Source organism: Podarcis melisellensis (genome assembly GCF_964234715.1).
Source record: "Podarcis melisellensis genome assembly, chromosome: 4".
Taxonomy (NCBI): Eukaryota; Metazoa; Chordata; class Lepidosauria; order Squamata; family Lacertidae; genus Podarcis; species Podarcis melisellensis.
Genome location: NC_138531.1, coordinates 85,011,239 through 85,030,202, shown reverse-complemented (window position 1 = coordinate 85,030,202; position 18,964 = coordinate 85,011,239). Strand labels below are relative to the sequence as shown.

Below are 18,964 nucleotides of genomic sequence, written 5' to 3'. Positions count from 1 at the left end.
TTCTTCCCTATGAATCCTCTCAGGTGCCCTCTTGGCAGTTCCACAGCCCTCAGAAGTTTACAGGATGGCAGCCAGGGAGAGGGCATTCTCTGTGGTGGCCCCTAAATTGTGGAGTTCCCTCCCACAGATTGTGTTCCCCCATAGAGGTGCATCTGACACCTTTGTTATGTAGTTTTCTCATATGCTCAAAGCACACTTTACCCAGGTCTTTTGCCCATGAGATATATATATTACACGATATATTTCAGGACCCACCCTATTTCCTTGATTGTTGTTTGTTTCAACTGATTTAAATATTGTATTTTTAAACGGTTGCAACCTGTCCTGGGGCCTCATGTCCTGGAGGCAGTGTGGTGTAGTGATTACACATGCAGCTGCTGGGTGACCTTGGGCCAGTCACACTTCTCTGAAGTCTCTCAGCCTCACTCTCCTCACAGAGTGTTTGTTGTGGGGGAGGAAGGGAAAGGAGAATGTTAGCCGCTTTGAGACTCCTTCGGGTAGTGATAAAGCAGGATATCAAATCCAAACTCTTCTTCTTCTCATGGGGAAGTGTAGATAATGATAGCAACAACAATAATAGCAACAGCAACTTTGACCAAAATAGTAATAAATCACTTCATTGCACAGTATTGTACAAAAATATATGGTTTGCAGCAATAATTTATATTAAATATATCTATTTATTTTCTTGTTTTAAAAAATTGTGTCCTGCTCAGTTTTAAATAAAATCCTCACGTAGTTTACAAAAAAGTAAAGCAAACATTAAGACTGTAAATAAAAGCAGAGTTAAAAATTATATTTAAAATATAAAAATAGAATCATAGAATCATTAAATAGTTGCAATCTACCATAGGTTAAAAACAAATATATACTAGAACTTCCTTATTCAAAATGCAGCTTGTTCCATGGCTCATGAAACCACAGGAGAGACCAAGTCATGCCAACAAAGATGGTGTCCAGTGAGCATTGCCTGATGCCCAGACCAAGAGAGATATCCTTCCTCTGGGCCTCATCACTTTTTCCTTTGTCTTGTGTCACTGGCACCCAAACCAGCTGTCACTCTTCTTGATGCGGAGGAATTTTTTGGTTTTGCTGTCAAACTCATATTGATTGGATCCGCTGAATAGATAGAAATGTCCTAAAAAGAATAGGGAGTAAGAGTAAAAATTGTGAATTGAATGCATGAATGAAACTCAAAAACCTACAAATACCTCAGTGTGGATTGCATGAAGGAAACTCAAAAACCTACAAAATACCTCAGTGTGGAATGTTCTTAGTCAGTGTTCCATTAAGTCAAGCACCCCTGCTCCCCCACAATGGTTCATTCCACACCCACCCACACCAGATATCCTATTCCTCAACTGCTGAAGTAAGCCACTGAGCATGTCCAGTCCTCATTGGTCTGTTCTGCACCCCCTTCCTTTCTGCTTCTGCAAATCTATACGTTCTCTGAACAGAGCTGTGGCAGGGGTTAAGGTTTGTTCCATCTTCTGCATTTTTGATCCTGGCATGGACCATGGCTATGGTAGCAGTCCTGAGATGCTCAGGTGGTTGAGCAACCTGCCACATTCACATCTGTGGTCAAGTCCTTCTATCTCACCATTACAACTATATATGGTCCTACTGGATTAGGGGGATTGTTTAATGAAGATGGTTATCCACCTACCATGATGCAGAAAAGCAGCGTTCACCTTGGAGCTAATTTTTTGGAAGTCGGCTGCTATCTTTCTTGGGTAGCCTTTTTCCATGGACTTCTTGGCTTCATCATATCTAGAGAAATGAATGGGTTGAGAATGCATTGATTTAAATGAACGTTCAGAATTGTCCCACATGAGATAGGTAAGCTCCCCTTACTTCCAGTAGCGGTTTCCCGAGAAGAAATATGTCTTCTTTGAGTTGCTGTCATGAGCAGCTGCATCAATGGTCTTAACACTTTTCGGGAAGCCCAGGCTGTGAATTTTCTTGGGGAAACCAATCTGTATTGTATTTCCTTTGGTGGCCCAATAATTGCTTCCTGTCAACCAAAAGACAGTAAAAAGGAAAAAAGAGATTGAGAGAGCCTTCCATCAAGATGGAACAAACCTGCAGAGACAATTGTTGGGCAGGGCCATTCGTAATCCATTTTATTCCTTCTGCTTAGGCCAATAGGGATTTGGAAGCAATATCCTGCACACTGAGGGCACATGATGTGATCCCTTTGGTCCTGCTAAGCAAGTTGAGGACTGGTCAGTGCCTTGATGGGGAACTACCTGGCAACCTTATTTAAAGAACCTTGAGTTCTATGATGGAAGAAAAAAGAGATAAAGGAAGTAAAAATCTGCTTGGGTAGAGATGAGAGAATCTGTCCAGTTTCAAATCCACCCCCCTTGTAGCTTCAGTTCTCAATATTACACCACCACTAATAATAATAATAATAATAATAATAATAATAATAATAATAATAATAATAAAGTCTTTGTAGCTATAGTGTGTAACTTATTGAACAGCTAGGATTTGGTCATTAACGTTCTGTAACTCCAGCCTCTTGAACTGGTCGTTATGCTTAATAGCAAGATGCTCCTTCCATCATTCTTAGCTCCTTTACTTGCTGTTTATTCATGTTTGGAATATTTACCTTTGAAGAGAAATACTGGGTCATCAGCCTTAACTTCATAAGCAGCATCTATGCCTTTGCTCAAAGCTGGCCAGAAAGCAGAAATAGGAACCTTTTCAACATCTCTTCTCTGGGGATTCTTTCTCCAGAAAAAGCTGGGGGAGACAATATGAATGTTTACAGAAGAAGGGCTGTGGCTCCATGGTAGATCATCAGCTTTGCATGCAAGTGGGGCTGGAAAAGACCCTCCCCCAGTATAAAACCCAGGAGAGCAGTTGCTGGTCAATGTAGACAATACTGAGCTATGTGAACCAATGGCTGGAATCAGTATAAGACAATTCCCTCTGTTTCCTTATTTTCACTGTATCAAAATTCTTTCTGGGTAATGTTTTGTGTATAAGGTTTAAGTCCTACCTGTCGGCCTATTTATTTATTATGCATATTTTTAGCAGTCCCAGGGAAGGTTACCCACAACAAGCCATACAATGTTTATTATGACTAAGACAGCAATCAAAACTATTTTAAATAGAAAAAAGAAAGACCAGCAAAGGAAGAGGGAGCATCTAGAGATCATTTTCCAGCCTCAAGGACCTGGGTAAAAAAGGAGGCATCTTGACCCACTGTAGAAAGAGAGCCAAAAATGGAGTCAAATGCACCATGGAAAGGAGAGCATTCAATAACCTGGGAGCCACCCTAGACAAAGCCATCTCCAGAACCACCACAAAAAACTACAGGATGCCCAGTCAATACTGACTAGTACTATTTGCAATTGTTCTTACCTTACACACCAAGGAGGGCATATTGAATGAATTTAATGAGCAGTATGTTGAGCTTAGTATGGATGGTTATTTGCATCGTAAGGGAAAAGTCCTTGCTGATTCATTGTGTTTGCAGTGTACTCTTTGAGTAGAAATGTTCTTGGAGGTGGGGCATGACTTTGAATTAGAACGTAAAAAGTTCAGTGTTTAGATATTATTTACCCGTCTTTAAAGAACAGGATTTCCCCTCGGAGAGAAGTAACAGCATCAAAAGCCAGGTGAGGGTCACACCATTTTGTGGTTGGTGCCTCTGTTGTGGATGTGAGGTTAATTGATGAACCACCGGCTTCATTGTCATCCCCACCTTCAGGGGGCCCTTGAAAAAGAGGTAAAGAGAAGAATTGAAGAACAAGCAGGATTTGGAATATGCAGTTCAGAGGCATTGCAAGAGATTTCATTTTAAGTTGCTTTAAACTTTTTTTAAAAAAAACAACACATGTAATATTGTGTTTTACTATTGATGTTGTGTTTTGATATTAATTGTTGAAACCCATCCTGGGACTTTAGGGTGAAGGCTGGGTAATAAATGGTAATAATAATAATGAGTAATAATTTATTGGAAGACAGTGAAATACAACAATAGATGGAATAATAGATTGGCTCTGCAAATTCACATCAGGTGGTCTGGACGATCATTTGCTCCCCAAATAAGAAAGTTCACAGAAAGATTTTCAGTTGTTTTTCTCACCCACCCATTCCACAGCCATGGTACCCCTGAAAAATCTCTCTGGAGGGTTGAGGGGGCATCCAAAATAGATGGGGCATGTTGGGCGTTCCTGCAGGGAGGGCTGGAATTCCCCTCAGAATCTAAGACTACTTTAGGGAGTTCATGGAAATAATGTTTCCTGTTACTACGTCCTACCTTGTTCTGAAGGTCGACCCAAATCCTCCAGAGAATCTATTTGAGTCTTCTCTGTGAACATTCTTAAGCTAACTGACCTTAGGATCCAAGCCAGTGCTCTTACATGGCATCATTCCATATAATCGTCTGGGAGTCTGTACTTACCATAAAGCTGCTGGATGCCCTCAATGTCATCCGTGTGAAGACCAAAATTTTTAAGGTCTCTATTTCTGTAGGTTGGAAACATCAGAGCCTCTGGATTGCTGGAATGCCTGAGGCCCAGTACATGGCCAAACTCATGAGCAGCTACCAGAAAAAGGTTGGTGCCTATAAAGGAAACAGGAATGGGTTTAGCAAATCTTTTTTAAAAAAAAATGTAGTATGAACACTGACAACTGGGAAACACTGGCCTGCAAGTGCTCCAGTTGGAGAACAGCCTTTACCAAAGGTGTCATGAGCTTTGAAGACACCCGAACTCAGGACGCAAGGGAGAAATGTACTAAGAGGAAGGCATGCTTGACAAATCCACACCATGACCAACTCCCGCCCAGAAACCAATGTCCCCACTGTGGAAGGACGTGTGGATCCAGAATTGGCCTCCACAGTCACTTATGGACGAATTGTTTAAACCATGTTTATGGAAGACGACGACGAAGACGAAGAAGAAGAAGAAGAAGAAGAAGAAGAAGAAGAAGAAGAAGAAGAGGAGGAGGAGGAGGAGGAAGAGGGGGAGGAGGAGGAGGAGTTTGGATTTGATATCCCGCCTTTCACTCCCTTTAAGGAGTCTCAAAGTGGCTAACATTCTCCTTTCCCTTCCTCCCCCACAACAAACCCTCTGTGAGGTGAGTGAGGCTGAGAGGCTTCAAAGAAGTGTGGCTGGCCCAAGGTCACCCAGCAGCTGCATGTGGAGGAGCGGAGACGCGAACCCGGTTCCCCAGATTACGAGACTACCGCTCTTAACCACTACACCACACTGGCACAATCTTACTCAGCTATGAGTGATCGCCAAAGTAGAAGAAGAAGAAGAAGAAGAAGAAGAAGAAGAAGAAGAAGAAGAAGAAGAAGAAGAAGAAGAAGAAGGAGGAGGAGGACAGCAATTCTTTGGGATTTCAGATGGGTCTTTGCAATCCCTTTCTGGAGATGCTGGGGATTCCACATGGAACCTTCTGTGTCAAACCATTTCAACTACATGCTAAAAAAAGAGCACACTTGCCCTTTCGCCAGAAACAAGGAAATGTAATCTAATCTTATAAATAACCCGAGTGAGTTTACTAATACCATTTATGGATATACAGAACTGTCCATAGGATGTACCAATGAGCATTGTGGGGTATTATTATTATTATTATTATTATTATTATTATTATTATTATTATTATTTTAACATTGACAAAAATGGTGCTTTTCATAATTAAATTTCATCAGCCACATTCCTATTCTTTGCAGTCAGAAGGGGCTAAAAGATCACTCTCCTGGTCATAAGTGGTCCTTGCAAAAATGATCATTATCACTGATTTCATTACAGCAACGACTGCTTTCAATGCAAGTCCTGATTATTTGTTTGTTAGGTTTGTATCCCACCGAACAGTGCTCCAAGCAGCTCATAGAAAGAATGCAAATACAAGAACCCCAATCAAATAGACCAGTAATGTGACAGAGAGCAATATGATATGCAAGTGAGAGCCAGTGTGGTGTAGTGGTTAAGAGCGGCAGTCACATAATCTGGGGAACCGGGTTTGTGTCTCCGCTCCTCCACATGCAGCTGCTGGGTGACCTTGGGCCAGTCACACTTCTGTGAAGTCTCTCAGCCCCACTCACCCCACAGAGTGTTTGTTGTGGGGGAGGAAGGGAAAGGAGGTTGTTAGCCGCTTTGAGACTCCTGAAGGGAAGTGAAAGGCGGGATATCAAATCCAAACTCCTCCTCCTCCTCTTCTTCTTCTTCTTCTTCTTCTTCTTCTTCTTCTTCTTCTTCTTCTTCAAGTGGAGTGTAATAAATGAATGTCATGAACACAAGAAGTGCCCTATTGGATAAGGACCGAAGACCCACATCCTATGCTCCCAGTGGTGGGTTGGAAGGCAGAAAGGCCAAGAGTAGAAGGATCTAGGGCCAATGGCAGGCAGAGCCAACTAATTCTAGGGTTGTCCCCATCCACCTCCCTGCTGAGTTCTGCAAGGGCACTGAGATTAAGGAGCAGGAAGCTGAAAAGCAGGGGCGCTCACTGGCCTGGTTGTAAGTCAAAGGGAAGGCATGTTTGCCCTGGAAGAGGCAGCCCTCCAGTTGCCCTAATAGATCAGCCTCCAGATGTCTCTCAGAAGCCCCGAGTATGACTCAAGAGCAACGGTGCCTTTGGCACTTGTGATTCCCAGCTACTGGTATTAGAGCCATGAATTTGGGGTGCAACATAGTCATGAAGACTAGTAGCCACCAATCATCTAACATCCATGAATTTGCCAACCACACTGATGGCCATTGTGGCATCTTGCAGCAGCAAATTCTATAGCTGAGCTGTGTGAAAAAGACTTGCTTTGTGTGCCAGATAAACTTTAGCAACACTGTAGAGCGATGCATGGAGAAATATATATATATATATATATATATATGCAGGTTTTGGTGTCCTCGGGTGTCTTCCCGTGTAAAAGTTGGGGTGTCTAGGCGACGTTTCGACGAGGTCTCACTCGTCATCTTCAGGCTGGTGCTTTCGGCTTCTTGTTACTGGAACAGAGCAGGATCTCAGTGTTTGAGTTCCTATAAATACTGTTGAGGGGGTGTGGTGTATAGCCTCCAATGTTCTGGGCAGAGAGGAAGTTCCCAGGCTAGTGTGCCTTTTCTTCTTTTGTTCCTTAATTACTTGAGGGATATCTTGAGTGATTTCTTGAGTGATATCCTGAGTACCACTTAGGTGGGTCATTAGGTGTGGATTAGTTGCTAAAGTCTTTGTGTCTTGACCTCTTGAACTTTGTGGAGAGTTTTTCTGAGAAGATGGCTGTACTGCACTTAGTTGTGCTCTGGCTTGGCTTCGTGTATAGGGGCGAGCTGTGGTTTTGTGGCCTGTGTCAGCCAGATCTGTGTAGGGATTGCAGGGGGGTGCAGCATCCGGAGGTGCCACCATGGTTTGGCTACTGGATGGTGTCTGTAATTTATCTGTGGAGAGGGTCTGGGTTTGGGTCTGGTGTGGTCTCAAACACTGAGATCCTGCTCTGTTCCAGTAACAAGAAGCCGAAAGCACCAGCCTGAAGATGACGAGTGAGACCTCGTCGAAACGTCGCCTAGACACCCCAACTTTTACACGGGAAGACACCCGAGGACACCAAAACCTGCATTCCTGTACCCGTGAAAATCTACGAAAGCATATATATATATATATATATATATATATATATATATATTAATATTATGTGGATTAGTTTATATTTATTTCTTTTATTAACTGTCATCTGGAGGAACCCAGACCCCCAGTACCTCATGCATATTTTTGGCTTGGTTGTTTTACTAAACATGCTGCTATTATTTTCTGCCTTGTACACATCATGACGACATTTTGCTTTGTTGCTGGTGACCAACATTTGTTTTTTGTTCGTATTTTTGCATGTCATTCTTAATAACAATGATACTATTTTAAAACTCTAGAGTAAGTCCCCTGGGACATGAATGGTGCTGGGGTTTCAATGTTTGTCAGCAAAAGTAATTAAGCTTCCTTGACAGTCATTACAAGCAAGTGAATAGAATATATTGAGACAAAACAATGAAAATACCTTTTAAATCCCGTGCCCAGGGTTCATTCTCATCAAAATGGACGCTTCCACCAAAGGCAGGTGAAAATGCATGAGCCAACTGCCCACCTGGTCCATCAAAGGGTATATTGTCACCATGAGCTTTAAAAAAAAATCAAAGAACATATATATAAATCACCCAGCCAGGAACTTGGGTAAACCTACTATAATTCCTTGCATGTGATTTACTTACATCTAGCAGCGAAAGAGATCTTGATATCTGCAGGTTTCCCATAAACCCTGGTGAAGGTCAGGGGAGTCACAAACTTTCCAAGCTCTCTCGATTGCAACATCTACGTCAGTGCGGTCCATGTCAGGCGTGTAATTCAGAACACTGTGAAACACACGGTAGAAAGAATGCATGCTTGAAAGAATATTCACAGAGCTTTCAAAGTGTGTGTGCAAGACGAGACAAAGCATCTCCACATACCTGCCCCTTGTATTTCTAAATGCGTTAAAATTATGCAACGATGACTAGAATTAAACTCTGTGTTACACAGGAAAATCAATAATGGTAGACTAGCCAACTTTTAGGAAAGGCCATTACGGATCTGACAAAGGAATCCCAGCATTCCCAGCATACAAGTTGAAAACAGTAGCTTGCAAGTGGGATCTGTACTACCCCAAATCTGCAGTCTGGTGTGTTCCTGATCAGGCTTCCAGACAGCCGGCCAGACATACCCTCTTTAAGATCATCCATTCCGGACTTCCGGAGGCGGCGCAAAACGGCAATGGCGGTCCTCTTTACTGTGTGAAGAGGGGCTCCGCGAAAAAGGGTCGTCCGCTGCGGCAAAGCGGAGACCCATCAAGACAAACCGTAGGCAGAGCGAGCCTGCGGCCGTGGGACTCGGCGGGTGCCAGAAGCCCCCCCAGAAACGAGGAAGGGACCTCGTAAGAGGCTCCGGAACGTGAACGGGGGAGCGGCGCTGTGAGTTCATCGCTCTTTTCGCGGAAGTGAAGCCGCGCTGCTGTTGCTGATGAGCGTCGACCTTTCTTCTTGAAAATCATCGGAATTGGCTGTAATTTACCCGTGAGTAAGGGGTACTAAAGATTGACTAAAGATTGATTTAAATTCGTTTAATTCGGCTGAAAACGGGAGGCGAGTAACAGGAAGTCCGCCTTCCGGTCCTGCTAATCAGAGCAAAGCAAAGAGCCCGATGGGGGCTGAAGCGCTCAAAAGAGACTTTGAAATTAGTATGAAGGGGCATTAACAGACTGTGTTCTTCTAGAAATTAAAAAGATTGAAGGATTAAATTTGTTGGTTCATTGCGCTAAGGATTCTTCCCCCTATTGTGAAGAGACGTGGAATTGAAGGGGATAACCGAGCTATCGGACTGCCAGTGTTGCAAAGGAGTACTGTCAGGCTGCTGAAACTTTTTCTTAAGTACAAATTGTTGCATTGATGGATACACTATCGCTTTAATACTGATATTGGAACCTTTCCGTTACCTTGTGGCACTATTTTGAAACAGAACTATCTGAAAGCCTCCTTTTTGAACTTGGGGACTATAAAAGTTGAAATAGGAACTTTGATGGTGGAAAAGAAACTTTCTTTCTTATGAAAACCCCCCCTAGTGGATTTGCGGAGGCATTGAGGTCTGGGAACCGTACCTTATTGGGATTTTTTGTGGTTTAATTGTTTACATTCTGGACTTGCCTTTCTCATGGATTGAAAGACTACTTGACCTTGAACAGAGGCAGCTGGGGAATGAGTGGCTCAGGGAAAACAAGAGCATCTAAAGCTAAGGAAGCTTTAGCTGAGGAAGCTAAAGAAAAGAAAAAAGATAAGAGAGCTGGGCAGCTTGTTCAAACAACGTTGATTCATCAACGCAGATCCTCGGTACCAACTGTGCTGACGGCGCAGGAGGAAGAAGTTGAAACGCTTGCAACAGAAGATATGGCAACTGGAGGAACTGATCCAGTCTTGAAACAAATTTTGGAACAACTGGCACTTTTGAATAAGAAGGTGGACGATCAGTCATCTAAAATTGACAGAGCTACATCTACTATCAGTAAGTTAACAGATCAGGTTTCCCAGCATACTCAGGCTATTGAGAAACTGCAAGGAGCTACGGCGGAGAACTACAAATTAGCTGCGGAAGCCAATCAAAAAGCTGAGCAAGCGTGCAAAAAGGTGGAGGAGATCAAAGGGGAAGTAAGACCTCTGAAAAGACAGGTAGGAGAACAGCAAGCCTACCTGTCAATGGTGGAACTGAAAAGTAAGGAATGTAATCTTAGGCTGAGGGCCGTCCCAGAGCTGGAGCAGGGCAACCTAGAGGAATTTTTGACGCAGTTGTTTTCTAAATTTTGGGGGGTTGAGGAAGATAAAGACTTTAAAATTGTGACGGCCTTCAGATTGGGAAGATCGGTTAAGAAAGACAAGTCCAGAGACTGTTTGGTTTGTTTGAGAACAAGAGAGGAAAGAGACAAGATACTAGGCCAACATTTTAAAAAATCTCTGGAAGTTGAAGGTAAAAGGGCAGAAATTTATAGAGACATTCCTAAATATCTGTTGGACCTTAGAGCCTCATATACAGACTTGGCCAAATTGTTAAGGTACAACGCAATCCCTTACAGGTGGGAATTTCCTCAAGGTCTATCATTCACCTATAAAGGAAAGAAGGTAAGAATTAAAACACCAGAGGACCACCAGAAGTTCCTACACGACAACGAGGAGGACCTCCAAAAGAGAGCTGCAGATTCTTGGCCTCCACCACCGGGATCACCACCAAGACCCGTACCATCTGGAGGCGGACCGGCACCACAGCCTTCGGGAACGGAGGACAAATTAGACACCCTACTGTGATATCTAAGAAGTAGACCAGGATGTCTCTACAGCTTCTCAGCTGGAACATAAATGGCGGGAATTCTCCAGAAAAACGGAGAAAAGTATTTCATATTTTGAAAAAAGAACAATTGGACATTATTTGCCTGCAAGAAACACATGTGACAAGACTCCACAGAAAAGTGTTAATTAACAAAAGGTTAGGCCAAGAATTTATCTCATCGGACAAAGTTAAGAAAAGAGGAGTGGTGATATATGCAAAGGAGAACTTGTCACCAAAATTCGTATTCAAAGATGAACAGGGTAGAATTTTGGCAATTGAAATTCAGACACAAGGAGAAAAGTTTTTAATTCTAGGAATATACGCCCCAAATGATGGAAAATCGGAATTTTTCAAGAAGCTGCATGAGACTATGCTGGACTATTTGGATTACAACAACATTATCATGTTGGGAGATATGAACGGCGTCGCCTCAGTGAATATGGATAAGTCGCAAAGTGCTAATATAACGAAAGACGGCAGACTACCAAAAACCTTCTTCGAAATGACTGACAATTTGGATTTGATTGATATATGGAGGATCAAGAACCCTCTAGGGAAAGAAGGAACTTTCTTTTCTGAGGCCCACATGACATGGACGCGAATTGACCAAATATGGATAACTAGAGGGCTGGCACCTAAGACCAGAAAAGTGGAAATCTGCCCAAAAACCTGCTCCGACCACAATGCTTTGAGAATGGAATTGAGATTAAATACAACCGGATCTTTCAGATGGAGAATGAACGACGCTTTGTTAAGAGATCAGGAGATTGTTAAGAAGGCCCAAAAAGTTTTAAAGGATTATTTTGAAATAAACTTAAAGACAAATGTGGAAAAAAGAACAATCTGGGACGCAAGTAAAGCAGTTATGAGAGGGTTTCTAATACAGCAGAACACGATTAAAAAAAGGCTCTGGAATGAAAAGAAGGAGAAGATTTTGGAGAAAATAAGAGAAGGAGAGAAAAAACTGAGATCCAGGCCTAAATCAAAGGAAGTATTGAGAGAAGTGAAGTTTTTCCAGGCACAATATTCGAAACTGATAAATCAAGAGGTGGAATGGAAAATTAAACAAATGAAACAAAGATCCTTTGAATCTGCTAATAAGTGCGGGAAGTTGTTGGCTTGGCAGCTGAAAAAGAGACAAAAGCTTAACACAGTTACAAATCTAGAGATTGAAGGGAGAATGGTTCAGAAACCCGAGGAAATTAGAAAGTGTTTCCAGAGATATTTCAAAGAACTTTATTCACAAAGGCCACAAAAAGGCTCGGAGGTGGACCAATTTGTCACAACTAATGGATTACAAAAAATACCCCAGGAAATGAGAGCAACCCTGAACTGTAATATTACAATCCAAGAAATTGAATGCGCCATTCAGAACCTCCAACTGGGCAAGTCTCCGGGACCTGATGGACTTACTTCCAAATATTACAAGGCATTGAAGGATTCATTGATACAACCATTGTTGGAAGTTTGTAACCAGATTATGGAGGGGAGGAAGGCACCGGAAACGTGGAAAGAAGCTTTCATCACGTTGATACCAAAATCAGAAACTGAAAAAACTCAACTTAAAAACTACCGTCCTATCTCACTCCTAAATGTGGATTACAAAATCTTTGCAGACATTTTGGCAAGCAGGTTTAAGAAAGTATTAAATGAAGTGATTCATAAGGACCAAGCAGGCTTTCTCCCAGGCAGACATTTATTTGACAACACAAGAAACATCATTGACATTTTGGAATTTTTACAGACTAATTCAAATACAAGAGCGGTGTTGATCTTTATTGATGCGGAGAAAGCCTTTGACAACATTTCTTGGATGTTTATGAAGAAAAATTTGGAAAGGATGGGAGTAGGGCGGGGGTTTGAAAATGGAATAGAAGCAATTTATTCAGAACAAAAAGCTAAATTGATAGTAAACAACGTGGTGACAGAGGAGTTCAAAATTGAAAAAGGGACACGACAGGGGTGCCCTCTATCTCCTCTGCTGTTTATTTCAGTCCTGGAGGTGCTATTGAACATGATTAGAAATGACCGGTTGGCACAGGGAATTGTGGTCGGAGAGAAACAATATAAATTGAAAGCATTTGCAGATGACTTGGTATTAACATTACAGGAGCCAGCCTCTAGTACTAAAAGAGCGTTAGAATTAATTTCTGACTTTGGTCGGGTGGCGGGATTCAAGCTGAATAAACAAAAAACTAAAGTTTTAGCAAAAAACTTGACAACTACTGAAATAGAGGAGTTCAGAAAAGAAACAGAACTAAATGTGGTTAAAAAAGTAAAGTACTTAGGGGTGTACCTGACCTCCAAAAATTTGAATTTGTTTAAGGACAATTATGAGAAATGTTGGTCAGAGATCAAAAGAGACTTGGAAACATGGTCAAGACTGAAACTTTCCTTGTTGGGCAGAATAGCTGCTATAAAGATGAATGTATTGCCGAAAATGCTATTTTTGTTTCAGGCCCTCCAGATCGTGGATAAGGTGGAATGTTTTGGAAAATGGCAGAGGGATATATCTAAATTTGTCTGGCAGGGCAAAAAGCCCCGAATAAAGTTTAAAATACTAACAGATGCGAAAGAAAGAGGGGGGTTTGCCCTGCCGGACTTGAAGTTATATTATGAATCTGCAGCCCTCTGCTGGTTGAAGGATTGGATTTTGTTGGAGAACACCGATGTCCTCGACCTGGAGGGATTTGATAATGCTTTTGGGTGGCATGCATATTTGTGGTATGACAAGGTTAAAGTTCATAAATTGTTCAAAAACCATATTGTCAGAAGGGCAATTTTTATGGTCTGGTCAAAATATAAAGACTTATTGGAGAGTAAAACTCCGAGGTGGCTCTCACCGATGGAGGCCAAAGCACGTAAAAGACTCAATATGGAGGCCCACTGGCCTAAATATTGGGAAATAATTGAAAAAATTGGAGATAAATGGAGGTTGCAGAGTATGGAAAAGTTAAAAAACAAGGTGCGAGATTGGTTGCATTATGCTCAAATTCAGGAAGTTTTTAAAGCGGACAAAAAAGTGGGTTTCCAGGAGGAAAAATCGAAACTAGAGACAGAGTTGCTTGAGCCAAAATCTAAGCTAATTTCGAGAATGTACAACTTGCTGCTTAAATGGAATACACAGGATGAGATTGTTAAATCCTCCATGATAAAGTGGGCGCAGGACTTGGGGCATAACATTATGTTTGAAGACTGGGAAAGGTTATGGAACACCGGAATGAAATTCACGGCATGTAGTGCCTTGAAGGAAAATATTATGAAAATGACATACCGGTGGTACATGACCCCAGTCAAGCTTGCAAAGATATATCACCTGTCTGATAATAAATGTTGGAAATGTAAAGAAGAGGAAGGGACATTTCTACACCTCTGGTGGACCTGCCCGAAGGTGAAGGCCTTCTGGGAGATGTTACATAATGAACTAAAAAAGGTGCTTAGATTTACCGTACCCAAGAAACCGGAGGCCTTCCTCCTGGGCATGGTAGACCAGAGGGTGGCCAAGAAAGATAGAACTTTCTTTATGTACGCTACTACAGCAGCAAGGATCTTGATGGCAAAGCACTGGAAGACACAAAATCTACCCACATTGGAAGAATGGCAGACGCAGCTGATGGACTATATGGAACTGGCTGAAATGACTGGCAGAATTCGAGACTCGGGAGAAGAAGAAACGGAGGAAGTTTGGGAAAAATTTAAGGACTATTTGAAAAAGCATTATAAGTTGTATGAATGTTAAAAAATGCTCCTCTCTAGGAAAGTACAGCTTCAGTATCGGTAAATTTTTGAATTGGTAAATAAGGCACAACAAGACAGAAGTGATGTAATGAAATAATTTTATTGTGTTGAAACTAAAAATTAATGGATTTGGATTGAAATGTTTAGAGACCAGATATCACGATAAAATGGAAGATATATTATTATGTTTAAAATAAGTCAACAAATTGCTGAGGTTTTGGATTTACAGAGAATGCAGTGGGGGGAGTCCATTAGATCTATGGAAACATGTATTTGCAATTTGAATTTTGAATATTATAAACCCAATAAAAATTATATTAAAAAATAAAAAAATAAAAAAATAAGATCATCCATTCCATTATCTCCCCAGACAGAAGTTTTCTTCCTCAGCCAGGAGCCAATAATAAGCATTATCAAGTTACATCTTCGATTCAGGCAAGTGTTTTGAAACTTTACCTATATGTCAGGTTTCTTCGTCCCCATTTTGGTGACTCGGGAAAGGTGCTGTATTCTGCTACATCAGGAACCCCACACCTGGGATTCTTCATTGCCGCCAAAGTGTGTGAATCCAGTCTGCCTGTCACTCTCAGCCCAAAGTGTTTCTGCATTTGTTGTAACTTGTCAACAGGAATCTCATCACTCCTTTTGCTTCTTGCGACTGGCGTTGATGTGGAATCAGGGTAGTAGTTTTCTATGTACGTCTGAAGGGGAAGAACAGATGCATTTGAGTGTTGCAGAATTATTTTCACATATAATATTTCACATTGTAGGATTTTGATCTTTCTACCTTTTCCCCCCAGTGAGGAAGGTCATTTGTCTAATTGCACCCATTTTACAGACATAAGAACTGAAGCTAACGGACATTAACAGTGAATCCTATGCACGTCTTCTCAGTTCAGCGGGACTTACTCCAAGATGTATGGATGTAGGGTTGTATGTAGAATTGCAGTCTATTTTACCCAAACCCATTCAGCACAGCTATGGAGGAGCAGAGGTCGGAATCTGCATTTTTCCAGTGTATAAGCATGCACAACATTACACTGAGTGCCACTTTGCACAAGGCAATTAGTGACTGACTACTTTTTCTGCTAGTGGAATTCTGCTTCCCCTCTGTGCTACCATCGAACATTACCTTTGCAAAATTCAGGTCCGCTTCTCCAACTTGATCAGCTTCGTGGATTAGGGGCAAAGCACACGAAAGTGCTCCATAGAGCACAATCGTCAGTAGGAAACTCTTCATTGTCTCTTTCGCTTCTGCGTCCCAGTCTTAGAGTCCCAGAACTGTTCAGTCTCTCTGTCAATGGATGTGTCTATGTGCTCCCAATGGACCTCTATATATACCAGTACTTCATGGTTTTCTATAGAATCAACAGAAGCATGACTCACAACATTATAACATCCGTTGAGTTGCCAAACACAGAAAATGTCCCTTTTAGCAGAGTGACACGCACAAAGTTTGTTAAGTTCAAAAGCCCTGATTTGGCCACTACCAAGAAAGTGACTTGGACATTTCCTCCAAATAATTAAATAATTAGAATGGCATCATTCTCAGTTTATTCAATAGAGGTGGAGCCTGGTGTCCTTTTTAGCAGAGTGACACACGCGGCAGAGTCTGTTAAGTTCAAAAGCCCTAATTTGGCAATTACTAAGAAGGTGAGTGGGGTTCATTGCATAGGGTTTTGCCTCCAAGTAATTAATTAATTAGAATGACTCCCTAAAATTAATGAGCCCAAATTAGCTATATCCTTTAACCTCAAAGTGTTTACTCTGTGTAGGACTGGCGGTGAACACCACTGAACTTTTTCTTTTTAGTTGAAGGAATCCCATTATATTAGGATCATGTCAATTAATAGACTGAAATCTTATTATCTATATAAATTAGAAATAATTATAGCAATTGTGGCATTATCTGAATGAAACATTAACCATAAGATATGATGAAATGAATAACGCAGATCTTTTCAATGCAGCAAATTCTGGAAATTCTAGACAATTTTACTAGGAAATCAGCAGAAATTGTTAGAATAATTCTCTCATTGATCAGCACATCTAAGTCTGAGAAGTGACCTTGTTTATTATTTTTGGGTACAGAACAGTATTTGCCTTCTCCCACTACAGCATAAGAAAAGAATTTTTGGGGTCTCACAGAGTGCAGCTGAAATTTTAAAGCCCAAAGTCCACCTTTGCCTGGGGTTCTTTCCTTTGCAGAATTTACACAGAAGTAGACCTATAATGCTGCTCTTCTGGGATTTTGTCAACAGCACAGGAGTAAACAATGCTCTCAAGTTTCAAACACTTACAATTTATGGCTTTCCCTCTGTACACACAAAAGCATAAATGCTTTACTGCAGGGAAACAACCTAACTTGGATTCCTAGTTCATTCATCTGTTATTTGAATACAGAAAATGAGTCTGTCAGTGGGTAAAACACCATGTCCAGCAGGAAACTTTGCAGTTGCCAAGAATGGACGATTTGGAATGATCCCTCCTAGAAACAGAAGCTGGTGGTGGGATGACCAAAAAAAAAAAAAAAAGATTTCTGTAGCAATTTTAATTGAAGAAAAACTCAACAGAAACAAGGACAAATTCAGACTCATAGTAAACTAGAAGAAAATGATGTAATGAAAGGATGCAGAAGTTTACTTTAATTTGTTAATGAATCACTTCCTACAAGATAGCCGAATGTGACTGAACAATGAAAACATAATGGTTCTTTGTTAACAACCTTGTAGCCCTAGGTTATGAGACTGAGTGTATAATGCCAACACCAGGCCCATTTTTTGCAGGGAGGCGTATACACTTGGAAGTTGCCTCAGCAATACTGACAGACAACACAGTCCAACTTTGGAAAAAATGGCACTGACTTAGGGTGCCCTGAGAAGAGGGGCTTCAAATAAATATAAAATTGTAGAGTTGCAAGGGACCCCGAGAGTCATCTAGTCCACCCCCTTGCAATGCAGGAATCTCAACTAAATCATACATGACAGGTGGCCTTCCAACCTCTGCTTAAAAACCTCCAAGGAAGGAGAGACCACCACCTCTTGTGGGAGTCTGTTCCACTGTCCAACAGCTCTTACTGTCAGAAAGTTCTTCCTGATCTTTAGTCAAAAATCTACTTTCTTGTAACTTGGATCCATTGGTTCAAATCCCACACTCTGGAGCAGGAGAAAACAAGCTTCTTCCATCCTCCATGTGACAGCCCTTTAGATATTTGAAGATGGGTATCATCTCCGACTTTTGAGGCATATTTTGTGTTAACTGAAGTTTCCAAACGGTCTTAAAAAGGCAGACTTACATTTAATGCATTGTAGTGATCCAGACCTTGGAGAGACCTCTTCAGAGAGAGAGACTTGGGGCTTCACACAACTCCCACTGAAGACGTGGAGAAACCCACACTGGTCCAAAGGCTGAGGAACTTCATTTTAGAGAAGCCTCTCCTCCAGTGACCCCATCTTAAGCCTTGCTTTGATCCCTGTTTCCCCCCCCCCCATGATGCCCAAGGCTCAGGAATCAAAGATGGTGGTGGACCAGACAGGAAGTCCAGAGTTGCAGGTGGAGCACTCTGTTGGCTGCTACACAGCACTATTGACAGGGGTCTTCTGAGGAGCAGGGGCCTCCTTGGGAGGAAGAATTGACTCCAGCAAGTGACATAGCAGAGGACTAGGTAGAGGCACTGGTTTTCTTTTCTTTAATTTTCTATTTTACTGGTTATTTTGTCAATACTAAAAGGTAAAGGTAAAGGTGACCCCTGACCATTAGGTCCAGTCGTGACCGACTCTGGGGTTGCGGCGCTCATCTCACTTTACTGGCCGAGGGAACCGGCGTACAAGCTTCTGGGTCATGTGGCCAGCATGACAAAGCTGCTTCTGGTGAACCAGAGCAGCACACGAAAACGCCAGAACGGTACCTATTTATCTACTTGCACTTTGATGTGCTTTCAAAATGCTAGGCAGGAGCTGGGACTGAGCAACGGGAGCTCACCCCGTCGTGGGAATTCGAACCGCCAACCTTCTGACTGGCAAGTCCTAGGCTCTGTGGTTTAACCCACAGTGCCATCCAATAGTCCACATTATATTTACACATTTTCTGTTCATGTAATAAATATTGGAATAATGATAAAAAAACAGCAACAACGAAAACATAAATGCTGATTCCCAGCCTCAGCTGTTCATGTTATGGCGACCTCCCATCTGAATGACTGTATTGTGGGGCTGCTAGGTTGGTAAGTGGGGTAGTCATGTCTTGTCACTGGTCCGGAAAGCAAGTCCGTATCCCCACATGTGCCACTCTTGATCACTTCGATCGGCAGAGTTGGTGCCAAATAATACCCGTTCTGCATTGTAAGAGCTTGATCGCTTAGTGTCACAGTGACCAG

At 41.9% G+C, this 18,964-nt stretch overlaps 1 protein-coding gene across 1 annotated transcript; it reads right to left on the bottom strand.

The window, feature by feature from the left end:
• Positions 1–585: 585 nt before the first annotated feature.
• LOC309369195 (stromelysin-1-like) lies at positions 586–15,872 on the bottom strand. The gene is given in 11 exon segments (XM_081909962.1): positions 586–1,138; positions 1,667–1,770; positions 1,855–2,014; positions 2,615–2,748; positions 3,574–3,727; positions 4,418–4,579; positions 8,006–8,125; positions 8,217–8,287; positions 8,289–8,357; positions 15,046–15,290; positions 15,722–15,872. Coding segments are annotated over 11 exon segments (1,431 nt in total). The 5' UTR covers positions 15,830–15,872; the 3' UTR covers positions 586–1,034.
• Positions 15,873–18,964: the final 3,092 nt, after the last annotated feature.